The sequence below is a fragment of the Bactrocera latifrons genome, unplaced genomic scaffold, assembly GCF_001853355.1.
Source record: "Bactrocera latifrons isolate USDA-ARS-PBARC rearing strain unplaced genomic scaffold, ASM185335v1 scaffold_164, whole genome shotgun sequence".
Taxonomy (NCBI): domain Eukaryota; kingdom Metazoa; phylum Arthropoda; class Insecta; order Diptera; family Tephritidae; genus Bactrocera; species Bactrocera latifrons.
This window is the reverse complement of record NW_017535119.1, coordinates 81,794-95,264: the sequence shown is the minus strand read 5'-3', so window position 1 is coordinate 95,264 and position 13,471 is coordinate 81,794. Positions and strand designations below refer to the sequence as shown.

Sequence of the window (13,471 nt, the reverse complement as noted above, 5' to 3'; positions counted from 1 at the left end):
TTAAACATCCATATTTACAGGCTTTTATATATGTATATACAATATACCATATACCTACACATTGTCGTAGAGAGAAAACCGTATCCCGGAAGGATATAGAATGCGGCCCCCTTAATTAATCAATTGTTGTAGAAAAATTTTGCATATTACACCCTTAACGCACATCGTTCTCTAATCAAGGTAAAATAATTATAAATTGCTCCATATTGTAAATTTTATAGTTTTTAATTTATTTATAATTAATAATTTGTATACAGTTCGGCACAGCCGAAATATGTGTTTTACTAAAAAAATTAAAATCGTTACATATGTTAAAATAATTGCATTTAATATGTATGCAAATGTGTGTAAATACCAACAATTGTGATTAAGCTTGTAAATACATACAAATTTATATATATTTTTTTTAGATTTATTTAAAGCTCAGTGTTTATCTTTTGAGCGCACTTATTTCAATAAATAGCCTGCATGGTGAACCTTAAGTTGCACTTAGGAGCATACGAATATACATAAACTAACTACATATGTATGAATCTATATAAAAAAAGTTGTAGTAGCAAAATTTTGTGTGTGCGTTTGTAATTGTTGCATAATTTGTTGTAACCATGATTGTTTTATATATTGTGGGAACTTTTTTTTATTATCCTTACTGAAAGCACCTGATATATTTATGAGTATTAACACAAATATTATCTAAAATATGTATGCTTGTATATGTATGTGGTGAAGCATGCGCGCGTGCCTCATAAATTTTATAATGAAATTTTTGGATTTGTTTTATTTTTTAAAAAACTCGATATGTCTGTGAAATTAAAATGTCGCTGTCGGTCATATACATGTACATATGTGTATTAAACTATTCAAACAGCTGCTTTTGTAAAAAGTTTTTTTTTCTTTTTTGAAATTTACCTAAAAAAATTGTGAAATTCGCTTAATAAATTTGAATTTGCAAAAAAAAATCATACTAAATGTTTGGTATCAGTAATAGACCAAATGTGATCGCCTACCAAAAAAAATATACTTTTACTCATATAAAATATTTTTTGAAAACAAATACTAAGTTTGAAAATCGATATCTTCTCCGACAATATATACAATATGTTTGTTAAAATATATATAAATTTTTTAAAATTAATATATATTTTATTATTTTAACATTTTCGCAAATATTAGAACGACCCTAACTTGGAGTGTATATTTACTTAAAAGCTAATTTTTTCATATTTTTCTTATATTCCTGCGTACTTACTGCTGAACCTAATGCTGACGACTGAAAATACATATATGTACGTACATATTAAAAAGCGCTGTTTCTAAACGTTTTCCACATATTTTCTTAACTTTAATACATTTTGTTACTTCAGCATACATACATATATGTAAAAAAGAGTAAATCGCGTCTACATTATGCAACATATTTATTTATTTTTATTTCGTATATAATTTTACTCAAAATGCAGCGCTAAAAGCAGCCACATTTTCAATTCAAATATTAACGGTACTGCTTTAAAAAGAGTTTTCAATAAAAATATATTCTTTTTTTAATTTAAAATATATTTGTTAATTCAGCTAAAAACTCATTACTTACTTCGTAGCATATTATACACTAACTACAATTTTGCATTTGCGAGCATGTGTTTGTTGTTTCATAATCTCGTACTAAATACAAATACATACAAATCTTTGCACGTATGTATGTAAGTAAATATTTTGCTTTATTTATGTGCGCCGACGCAATACATACAAGTGTATATATGTATGTGGGCATAATTATTTCAGCGGAGCCCAGAATTCGGTATTCTGGAACTCCGTAAATCCTAGGACGACTTCATAAGCAATATGGGCCAATAGAGTAGTACGAAGACGAAAAATAATATGGGAAATACGGCGCGTGATACTTTATCGATTTCGCGCCACATTATCTTCTCCACACCAGTGTCAGTGTCGGTCCAGGCCACCGACAGTAGACTTTGTCGACGCGCCGGCTTCGGTGGCCCGCCATTGCCCTGCAATGAAGTCTGTAAATTGCGTGAAATTTAGTTGCATATTTCGAAAATAATTTTAGTTTTATTTTTTTGGTTCTATACCTGTCCTGGYGTTGTTGGTGTTTGTGTGGATTTGCGTGAGCGCACTGCGCCCCCTTCCCAGCTGGCCACCGTTGCACATTGACCCTTCTCCATGTTGCTTATGCGCTGGAAAAGTTGAGAAAAGCCGTTATATATACAGAATTTTCGGCTATAGTCAGCTGACATAAGTTTTCTGACCAAAACTTTCCGAAACCGGCAGTTTTATTGGTCCCGGTYCKCAAAACACGGAATGAAGAGCAATTRTTAWAAATATYCCTCAGAGGAAATTTTATAAAGTTTTCCGGGATTTTTATTTCAAAAATTCASTACTTAAATAAGCGCATGTAAGCGCAATTATTTAATGTAAAAATATCCTTATGAGAAAATTTCATAAAGTTTACCGGATTGTTTTTTTCAAAGAAGAAATTAGAAGTAACACAATATTTTAATGTCAAAAAAGAAAGATCTTAAAAATATCCCTCAGAGGAAATTTTATAAAGTTCCCGGATTTTTTTTCTAGGAGGAATTTGGGAAGTAACTTAATATTTTGAAGTTAAAATAAGTAAGTGCTTAAAAATAGCCCTCAGAGGAAATTTCATAAAGTTTTCCCGATTATTTTTTTCAGAGATGAATTTTGGAAGTTTTACATTTTGAKGTCAARARTATAAGGTCTTAAAAATATCCCTCSTAGGAAATTYCATAAAGTTTTYCGAAATATTTTTCTCAAAGAGGGTTTTTAGAACTAACTTAATATAAAAAAGTCTGGTCTTCAATACCCGGAATGAAGTTTWCTGGAATTTTTATTTCATAGAGAAAATTGAGCAGTAAATTCTGGGATCAAAAAAGTTCCAAAGTATCAAAGCAAATGGGTGTTATGAATTAATTTCGAATATGATTTCGTCAAATCCATTTTTCTCCCAAGGAACCCTTTATAATACGAGTTCTTCAAAACAATATTACTTACCATCGGCAGAACTTTCGGTATTTTATTTACTTGATACTGATATTGTACATCYAAGACCTTCACAACAACAAATTCCGCTAACGCTGCAAATACAGACACCATACAACCGGCCATCCAAAGATCCAAAGCCTAAAAATAACAAAGTCAAGCAGTTGAAAGAAAAAAATTTAATTTCCAAAAAAACCCCACCTTCACATAGGCAACTGGTGGTATATCCGCTCTAAGACCAGTGAACATGGTGACTAAAGTTAACATGCATGTGACCAACAACGTCACACGACCCGGTATGGCATCGAGTCCCAACCAAAAACTAAACCAGGACAACATTACAACGAGCGATGATGGCGCGAACGTCTGTATAAGATGATGTCCGATTTGCCGCTCAAATCGGAAATACACTGTGAGACGTGAAAAATTGCCAACCTTCTCGGGCATATAGCCGTCACTCTCTTCCAGCTCGAGCGGTTGGCCAAGGTTGTATTGCAGCAATTTGAGCTCGGGATTCAAAGTGACGCCAGAGTCGGACCAACGTAATTTCACTTTTTGATTATTCGATGAGACTGTGTGTATGTAGAAAAGAGTAGAAGAAGGATAGAGGTAGCGAGAGAAAGAGAGAGAGTAAAAGTACGCAGGGAAAAATAGAGGCCATGCAAGGAGAAAAGAGGCAGACAATGTAAAGAGAAATTATTATTTAGCTACTCCATAAGCAATACTTAGTGCCACTTACAGCTTTCTATATATATGGGGCACACCTGTATGTCCATCGGATAGAGTTGAAATTCCATTTGACAGGCGATGATCGCATGCATTCGCGCCGCATAACGTACGGTTTTATTTTTGTATAAAGTCACTGAGGTGAATTTGTGCGTTAGTGTTGCTATCTCTGCAAAGAGAGCGTAGAAGAGAAGAGAGAAAACGAAATCGTGTTGCAAATATATATTCTTGATTTTTTTAATACAGTGATATACATTTGAACGGAAGTATTTTAAAACAAAAATTCGTGGGAATTGTGGGCAGGAGGTGGATGGGATGCATGACATGATTAGGCGTGCGGCTAAGACGTGGACAATTGGAAGGCAAAGGAAAACACAGCTCACAACAAATTTCTAACTTAATTAATACTCTACGTTTTTAAGACCTCAGTCAACACTTGCAGTGGCTGGGAATGTAGTRAGCGTTGATTTGTTAAGCCAAACTGGAGCTTTAAGCTTATTGTTTTTTTTTCTCGAAATATTCTGAGAAAAGAATATGTGCAGTTCTCTTTTTATTTTGGTAAAAATATGTAATTTATAGTAAAAACTMTACTTGCTAAGACAAAGCCGTGATTTAAGCGAAGAAATAATAATAAATATTGCTGATTCTGGATTAAAAGGTCTTTGAAACTGGATTTTCAGTACAGARAAAAGTGATCCTAAACCCATTCATACAACGCTAGATTTTTGAGCTTTTGAGTGCTTAAACTGATATACTGAGCATCCGATTTCTTATATCTATATACTTTCGCTTATCTTTGTACTCAAAGCTCAGTATCACACTCATATTAGTAGAATCCCTTCTTCCGACATTATACTGTATCTTCCGTTTTCATATATATTTTTACTGAGTTAGGAATCCCGTGTCTTTGAATAGWTTTACTGACAATACCTACCACCATGCTTAACATGCCCATATTTCTATCAACACAGACTTAACCACTTTAACTTGAAGTTAAAGAAGTTACTTTTTTGGAACTAACTTAAGTTTAAGTATTTGGGCTTGATATCTACGGACTTAGACGAAGAGTTTAACTGAAACTGCCGTATGCTGAGACAATTCAGAATTGGTTGTTGTAGTGATCGCATTCCGATTATAGAGACCGATTACAGTATTTCTAATAGAGCTTCTACTGTTATTTAACATAGTCCACGTTGGAGTTTTTCTTTAACGATAATTTTGTATATAATATATTTTTAGGACCAAGTAGGACCAGACAGAATAATCACCAGGTCGTAATATGTGAGACCTAGCAGAACTTAGGTTAGGTTAAACGGTCCAAGCGTCAACAGGAATCACACTTGGACAGTTTCGAACGCCAGTCCGTTAGGATACCTAATATTTCCAGATATTAATTATACGATTTTAAGCCTACTACAAATTTGGTGATGTAACTAATATCAGTTCCGACTATCTCTACTGCTTCGTCGAGAGTATTACTGCCGAGATGTTTCAACCTCAATCCTGCAAAAGCAGGACAATGGAAGAAAAAATGACTGGAACGTTCTACCTCACCTTTCTCTATACAACTTTRACAATTGTCGTCGGAGTGGATTTTTAGCCTTAAAGCAAAAATGCCTATTGGACAATATCCAGAAWGAGCTCCAACGATTTTCAAGATAAGATCAAGATAATTTTACTAARGCTAAGTAGTTCGGTAGATTTCGCAGGTTCTACTATAGGTCAGAACAGTCTCGAAGTCGCAAACGAGCTGGTCATCGACTAAAGAATTCTAAGCGCATGCCATTTTCATAAGTCCAGTGCTAGACCGCAAGAAGATTCGACACTCTCCCACTTCGACGAGWCGTTTCCTGGCTCTTCGGCTTATGTTTCAATTTCATACAATTTAAAAAAAAGCTTCAGATAAATTTTGTAGCTTACTAGATGAAACTTACTGGATAATATCCAGTAATAAGTCCACCGATTGCGGTAACATGGTCCTTTGCAAACAGCAACTAGTTCAGTAGATCTATTTCGTCTCACTTCTTATGCTAGGTGAGAATTATTTCGAGATCGAGCCAGAGCTTATTATAGACCAATGCACGCTAAGCTCACGGGAGGTGTGCATGGTAGTGCTAGAACGTAAGAAGATGAAGTTGCTGATTTTTCCTCATCGGCTTTAAAGTTTCCAGCGATTCGGATATGGCCACAATGGAAACACAAACGAGTCTAATAATGACTTGATTGATTAAATGAGCTTCCAACCAGTATGGCCACACTGCTGTTGGGGTAAATGCTCACCTATCTAACAGAGGCCGGACTTCGGAGCACTACGTCGTCAGCTATCTTAATGGCAGCAACTCGAAAATCACTACAGTGATCGGTTAGCCCAAAACTAAGTTTGACGGAGAGCTTTTTACTGAACACTCGCCCTCGAAACTTTTTTTCGAACTTCGACCTAATCGTAAAAAAGCTCACTAGACTTTTTTCAACGGCGACTCTCCCTCCTCCACATATCCTGGGGGAGATATGTGAGTCCAAGTTTTCAGGGATGCAGCTGAAGCAATAAAAGAACCTAGCTTAGGAATGGTAGACATTTTTCTTACAGCATTTTCAGTGGTTCGTTCTCAGTATGGCAAATGTGATTTACGAGCAGAAGATCTTAGTGATTCTTGGTTTGCGAAACTTTCGAAGACCAAATTCAAGGAGCAGGATGAAGATTGCGTAATAAAAATACATGCAACATTGCCATATCAATGAAAATAAATTTTGTACTGAAAATAATTTTTTTTTATATTTTGTTAGGGTGGTCCTTGAAATTAGCAAAAAAAAAAATTTTTCCTATCTACACAGAATGCTAATCAAAAATATGTTGAAAATAATTATTATACGCAAGCGCAAGCATACGAGACTACAAACTAAATATTAAAAGTGCACAACAACAACAGCAAAATTTTGAGCTTTCAAATAAATAACTAAAAAAGGCAATTGACAAAAAATTAACTAACACTTCCTTTAAGGCGCTCATTAGACCACTTTAGGTAACTATCATACACTAAAAGTACTAAAATGAATAAATAATAAAATTTGCGTYCACCCTAATGATAACGCTGAGCTCTCTCATCACGCTTTGCAGCCCGGACAGTACATTTGTGTGGCTAACTATGCGGTTATGTATGTAGATATGTATTTGAATGTTGATATGTGTGTAGGTGGGTGTGTGCTTGCAGTTTAAATCACACAAAACAAAACAAAAACAAAAAACACATCATTTGGGAATTTAATTTTTTATTTGTATACTTAATGTTTTATTGATATGAAAGTTTTTCGTCTCTCTTTGATCCTTGTCGCGCAGTAGAGAGCCAGAAGTTATATAAGGGCTGCCGAATCCTAGCGTACGAAGCACGTGGTTAATACAAAATCGATAAAATACGAGTAATAAAGATGACGAAAAATTCAATTAATAACTGAGAAGAAAAAATTTACACAATTAATCATAAATAAAGGGTTTTCCAATAAGCGCGGTAGGGAGAGACGCACATGTCTGTATTGGTGTTTTCTAAAAACACAAATGTTTTTTTTTTTTTTTTGGTTTTCTATTTTCAACAAAAACACTGCAAACATTGCCACGTCTACTGCGCATACTCGAAAACCATTCAGAAGCGGCGATTTTTTTTTTTTTTTTTTTTTTTTTTTTTTTTTTTTTTTTTTTTTTTTTTTTTGCCAGGGCTGATTTGTTCGCTTGTCAAGGCGAGAATGACGTGAAAACGCTGATGATTATGCAAATACCAATAAAAACAAACAGAACAGCACAAACCAAATGTTATGAACTTGAAGTGAACTTAACCTGAAAACGCGCACCCACCCACGTGAGACTGGCTAACACAGCTACAAATAGCACTAGTTTGACAAACTGACAAAGAAGCGATGTAAAAGAGTAACAAAAACAAAAATTATAAAACACGTGCGCACATATCACTCAAATAAATGCACTATGCGCACACAGAAGTACATGAGATCAAAATTAAGYATGCACATTAGGGTGGTCCGAAACAAATAAAAGAAGTAAGTAAAGAAAAACACAGCAAAAACGTTAACTTCGGTTGCACTTAGGCTACTAGATATAAAAAGCAACACAAATAAAAAGTTTTTCATACAAGAATTGGACTTTGATCGAGCAGTTTATATAACAGCTATATGTTATAGTAGTCGGAYCTGAACGATATCTTCAAAGATTACAGCGTTGGCTTGGCTGGTTAGCATCAGCTTGCAATCTATAGAAACAGTAAAGTATTTAGGGTTCGTCCTAGATAGGATGCTCTCATAGCAGTCTAATATCAAGGTGAGACCAAAGAAGTCATCGATTGACTTGTATTTGGCATCACCAGCTCATTATATTCCATGAGTACTTTGTGTTTCGGAGTGCCCTAGAAAAGACCACACTCGCAAGGAAGCTCGAGAGCGTCCAAGGTCCAACGGCGCTCAACAGCATGTATGTATCACTGCAATCATGGCACTTAATACCATTTCTTGCATAGTTCCCATAGATATCACCWGTGTTTGGCCGCGAAAGTTGCTATCAGACTTAAAGAATCTGCGATGAGCTTACCAAAAAAAAAGGTACCCAAGCTCCGCACTTAGTTGAATAAAAATAAGTCCGTGCTCTCCTCTTTTCATGTGATTTATTACTGATCAGCTGCGTTTCGCGGGAATTTRGCCAGGGCTGGGYTACAATAGRTTAAAACGCTGTCGCAAGATCCTTTTGGCTMAAGATTGAGCGCAAGTTATCCAGAGAGCTACTTTCTCTTAGTAAGGCTAGCATTTCGCAAAGTTTCAGGTGTTCTTACAGACCTATCGGAGTTCGTGCTCTAAGGTTGAGAATCTAAGCGGACCCCAGCTGCAGAAGCTGTATAGAACAAAACGAGGTGGAAACATCTCAGCACTTTCTTCCGTTTAACAAGCACTTAAGTAAACAACTACGTGTGTAAAATTTCATGTATATACAGATAGATAGACGGATATGCCTAAATCGAATTCGAGTCCTAAAAATTTTATGTAGTTACTATGTATTTTTTAGAAGCATTGTAAAAATCTTCGGGCGCCAGCAGGGGGTGCTGGATTCAAAAAGTCTTGTTTACTTTGGAAGTCCAACTAATCTTATGAAAATACCAATAAAATATGCTTACTAAAATAACTCATCCGAACTCAACACATAAAGAAGTATATAAATTTTATATCTATACCTAGGTGTCTAGGAAGTACGTATGATTCCGTTCGGGAATCTGTCGCAGAAGTCACAAAAAGTTTAGTCCAAATTTTTTGTTTAAAACCCACTTCCAAAACATAAAACAGTGCTTTAAAAAGCTCTCTGACAATCGAGGCTCCACGCCATACTAAGGTAACTTTTAAGAGTTCTAATGACATTATCAAGCGACGCTGCTGAAGTTCTAGCTATGATGCCGCCCAATGACATCCAGGGAGACGCATCCGCGTGATTGGACCAGCTATCAGAGCCGTGTAGGCGTAAAAAACGAAGAGAGAACCAAAATGTATCACAAGGTTAGCAACCCTCAACCAAAGAACGGTGAATCCGCAGATTAATCCCGGACATTCATTCATGTATAGACAATCAGGGAACGTATGTAGCCYTTCACCTAACCTAAATACTGAGTGGACATGGATGCTTTTAAAGTTATCTGTTCCGATTCCATCACGATCTTAGTCCGTTCTGTCCGACGTGTACAAAGTGCATAGAAGACTCTGAGCACCTTGGTTTAAAATGGAAAGAAAATGTTAAAAACTTCACTTGGCTTCACTTTTTGGTGAAAAATTTGACAGCACTTATCTCTCTGATAAATGAAAAGCTATCAGCAAAGTGGCAGCCATAATCTAGACAAAACTGAGGTATATAGAGCAGAGTAGACGTCCGTGAACCCGTGCAATAAAGGAGACTTAAGTAAATGAAGTAATACTTTATCTGATGGTTCCATGGGAGAAATATGAGTTCGGAATAGCTTAGGTTTACGGTTGCGGATTGAGGTTCTGCACTCCAGCTTTCGATGATTCCTCCTACTAAAAAAAAAAAAATAGATCATACGCGTAGCCTGATGAAGATTTCTGATATTTCTCCTGTGTTCGAAGTCGTTTCTATGCTAATCATTTAGTCTATTCTATTGTCCACAGACTTTTGCAAACATTTTTCAAGTTAGAATAAATTAAATTTTTAAGTTCTCTAAATAGAACTAGAAGATTATCCCTGGAGTATATTATATATTTGACAAATACTACTTATTTTCATACTTCATAGGATATGTATACACAAATATTTCATAGACAAGTATAAGTTCATGAAATGAACTAAAAAAATGATTTTCTAAATTTTTATTCTTCTAAAAAATGAACCACCCTAATGTATGGTAAAATAGCAGATATGCATATGTAAACAGAGAAATAAGCTATGTAAAAGAAATAATGTTTATTTGAATATGTGTTAGCAATGAAACTCTTAGCAATAGATCAAATCTACATACAGAAAACAGTGTGTCACAAAACAACGTACACACACACACGCGCAAACATGAACATCACTACAAACAATGCAAATTAAATGGCATGCAAGGCTCGCACTTACCGGCAATTTTCGAATTCAAAAAATATGGATCCGGTTGCCAGAGATTATCGAAGAATTCTGGAAGTAGTGTCACATAATCATCGCCCTCCTCGAATATGTCATCGGAGACCTCGAGTCTTGATTCGTTCCAACGCTGATGTATAAACATATCTACCCTACAAATGTTAAGCAATATATGGTTATYGTTATTGTTGTAGTAAAAGTGGTTACTTTAGTACTTTTTAGTGTCTACTTACCTAAAGTCCATATCCTCTACATTGATTGAGTTAATATCTACAACAAATATGCTAAAGTCTACTATCACTGGAGAGCCTTTCTTGGAAGGTGGTCTCATTTCTGTTGAATGCAAATATTCGAAAATATAAAAGAAGGTTGGTTAAAAACGGTATATGTTTTCAAGTGCTCACTCACCCTTGACATAATTAGGTGGAAGGACTACGCGAGGTTTTGCCGTGTAGTTCATTAAGGCATCCGTTGAATCAGTCAGCCTGTGGAAATATATATATTTATATACTATACTATAATGGATTTATAAGGTTGCAAAAGATTTTTTTAAAATAAAACAGTGAGAAGTATTAAATATATCACCAGAACATATATTACTGTCGCTTTTAAGCGATCTATTGAAGAATAAGCTATCGTCTACCAGTATCATCAGGGTATCAGTTAGTATAGTTCAGGGACTGGGAATAAGTCCGATATCTTAATACGGTCTAATGTCGGACGACTTGACTCTCTGTTGATTTGACGTAGAAGTGTTTCTGTAAGATCCTTTCTTTCAGAAAGGAATTGTTAGCGAAAAAGATCTAGGAGATTTAAAAATAATTGGATTGACGGTCTATGGGTTCTTAAGACATAATCGCTTCTTAAACGCAGAGCAATTCTAGTAAAATATTGAGAAAGCACCAAAAGTTTTATAGTCCTTTAGGGATCGTTTGTGTACGATGGATCAAAGTTTCCACTTCGAACTCAGTTTGAATCTTTAGAGAACGAATAAAACCTACATGTTTTATTTCAACCGGTATGTGTTATTCAGACTACAAATGAACATTATATAAATACGAAACGASGCGAATTTGGAAGCTTCAGTATGCATTCTGAGGAATTAGCTATCGTGTCTCCGTATAGACCGACTGAGAATAGGTGAAAATTTCGCTATCTTCTTACGGTCTACTGCTGGCTGGCTGTGTCTTTCATTAACTTGGCGAGAAGAGTTTCTGTAAGCTCCTTTCTTTCAACAAGGTATTCTAAGGGAACAAGAACTTAAAAGATTTGAAAATAAATTGAGTACCGCTGCAGTTAGTTTAGGATTTGTTAACTTGAAAGCAGTTGTACTAATTTTGAAGCAATAGTTTAAGGTCATTACATGCTTGCACCCCATCTAAAGGTCTGCTCAAACTTATCAAAGTTTCACCACATTGCTGTTTACAAATTAAGGACTTCGGAGCTCCCCTCACGTTTGGAATGGCTTCTCTGTTAATTAAAACACTTTTTGTAAACCCGAAATACAACCTGAGGAACTAGGGTACGAAGCTCGTACTATCTTGATAGATAACCATATCGATATTATACAAATAAAAGTGCTACTTTGCTATTAGTAGGAAGTTGATATATAAATCATTATTTTGTATTATACTTCCCAAAAAGATGGACGATAACGAACCGAAATGAAAAGAGAATTGCTCTTCGAACGGTCTTTGGAACTGTCCCCATGAACGATGAGTACCGTAGAAGATAAAGCTTCAAACTGTATGAGCTCTTTGGCGACTACGATATAATTAAGCGCATAAATCTCCATAGGTCATGTCGTATGCACGGAAAACGATGCTGCACCGAAAAATTTCTTCGATTCGAGACCGATGGATAGACACTACTGTTCTCCGCTAGATCTTTGCGCCGTCCGCCTGAATGCTAAAACCGAAAAATATCGAACCACGAACTGTATGAGCTTTACGGTGACTTGGTTAAGCGCGTAAAACTCCTACAAATGCACTGGTTAGACTATGCCGCATGGAAGACGAAGCTCCAACGAAAAGCTCCTACGTTTCGTGACCCCAGGGTGGATAACGGAGTAAGGGCGCGCAAGCTTCCAATGGAAGGACCAACCGCATAGGGACCTCTCTGCACTGCAGTTGTACAACTAGCGTCATTACACAAAGGATAGAGTAAGCTGGTTAAGTTTCGTATTCTTGACGTACACTGACCCCTGCTTAAGGTGCTAAAAAAGAAGACGAAGAACGTCCAGAGCTCTAAAACAATCAGCATTCATATTGAAAGCGTTTTGTTTATCAAATAGTCAGCGACCGACTTTTTCTGACGCATTTTATAGTTAAGACTGAGCAGTTTATTAGGTGATGGTTCCAAGATTCAATACGAGATTTTACGAGAGATCATGCATAAAAGCCTACTTCAGTTGCTAAGACCTCAGAGATAAACACATTTTCCCTTCCTGAACATATCAGACACAACAATCAGCAGTAGATTAGTGCATCTCTTTCGGTAGAACCAGCTGCACTATCATTTAGCTCATAAAGTAAATATAAGCGCTATCGGTCTCAATTAAACTCGCATTAGCTTAACGTCCARCTTTCATCATAATATTTACAAACGCTCATATTTTTCGCCACCACTGTTACACTGCCACTTTATGCAATGTGTTGTCAACTATATGAATGGAATATGTAAACAAAATATAATGCATGAGCTCACTTACCAAATCCATATCAATCCCAGACTGCATGGCAATAGTAGATTTATGTATTTATCCAGCATTATGATAATCACAGTGGATAATAAAAAAAATGTTTCAACTCATCTCACTTGGTATCGCTGTGAGATTGTCATAGTTTGCTGGTGTATGCACTGCAAGGCAAATTAACGGTAAATGAAAGCAATTATTCTATTATTTAAGCAGCGCTCGACAACTAGGCGCTAATGAGCGTTAAATTAGTCCATTCAAAGGAGAAATTTCGTTTTTTTGTTTTTTTTTTTTTTGCCAGTTTTATTATTTCTAAATTAATATTACTTAAATATAAATAATGGAAATCAATCTTTTTAACGGTTTTATATTTTTAATAGTTTTATTTTTTTTATTTTTATTATGTCTTGGAGATTGCG

General features: G+C 35.6%; 1 protein-coding gene across 1 annotated transcript; it reads right to left on the bottom strand.

Annotated features, from left to right (window-relative positions):
* Nucleotides 1-1,508: 1,508 nt before the first annotated feature.
* LOC108966560 (glycine receptor subunit alpha-2) lies at nucleotides 1,509-13,126 on the bottom strand. Its single transcript, XM_018929545.1, has 9 exons — nucleotides 13,068-13,126; nucleotides 10,766-10,842; nucleotides 10,591-10,690; nucleotides 10,355-10,509; nucleotides 3,758-3,913; nucleotides 3,220-3,590; nucleotides 3,031-3,159; nucleotides 2,088-2,192; nucleotides 1,509-2,018 (listed from the first exon to the last, which is right to left on the bottom strand). Exons 1-9 carry the CDS (start codon nucleotides 13,124-13,126, stop codon nucleotides 1,818-1,820), a joined length of 1,353 nt encoding a protein of 450 aa, XP_018785090.1. The 3' UTR covers nucleotides 1,509-1,817.
* Nucleotides 13,127-13,471: the final 345 nt, after the last annotated feature.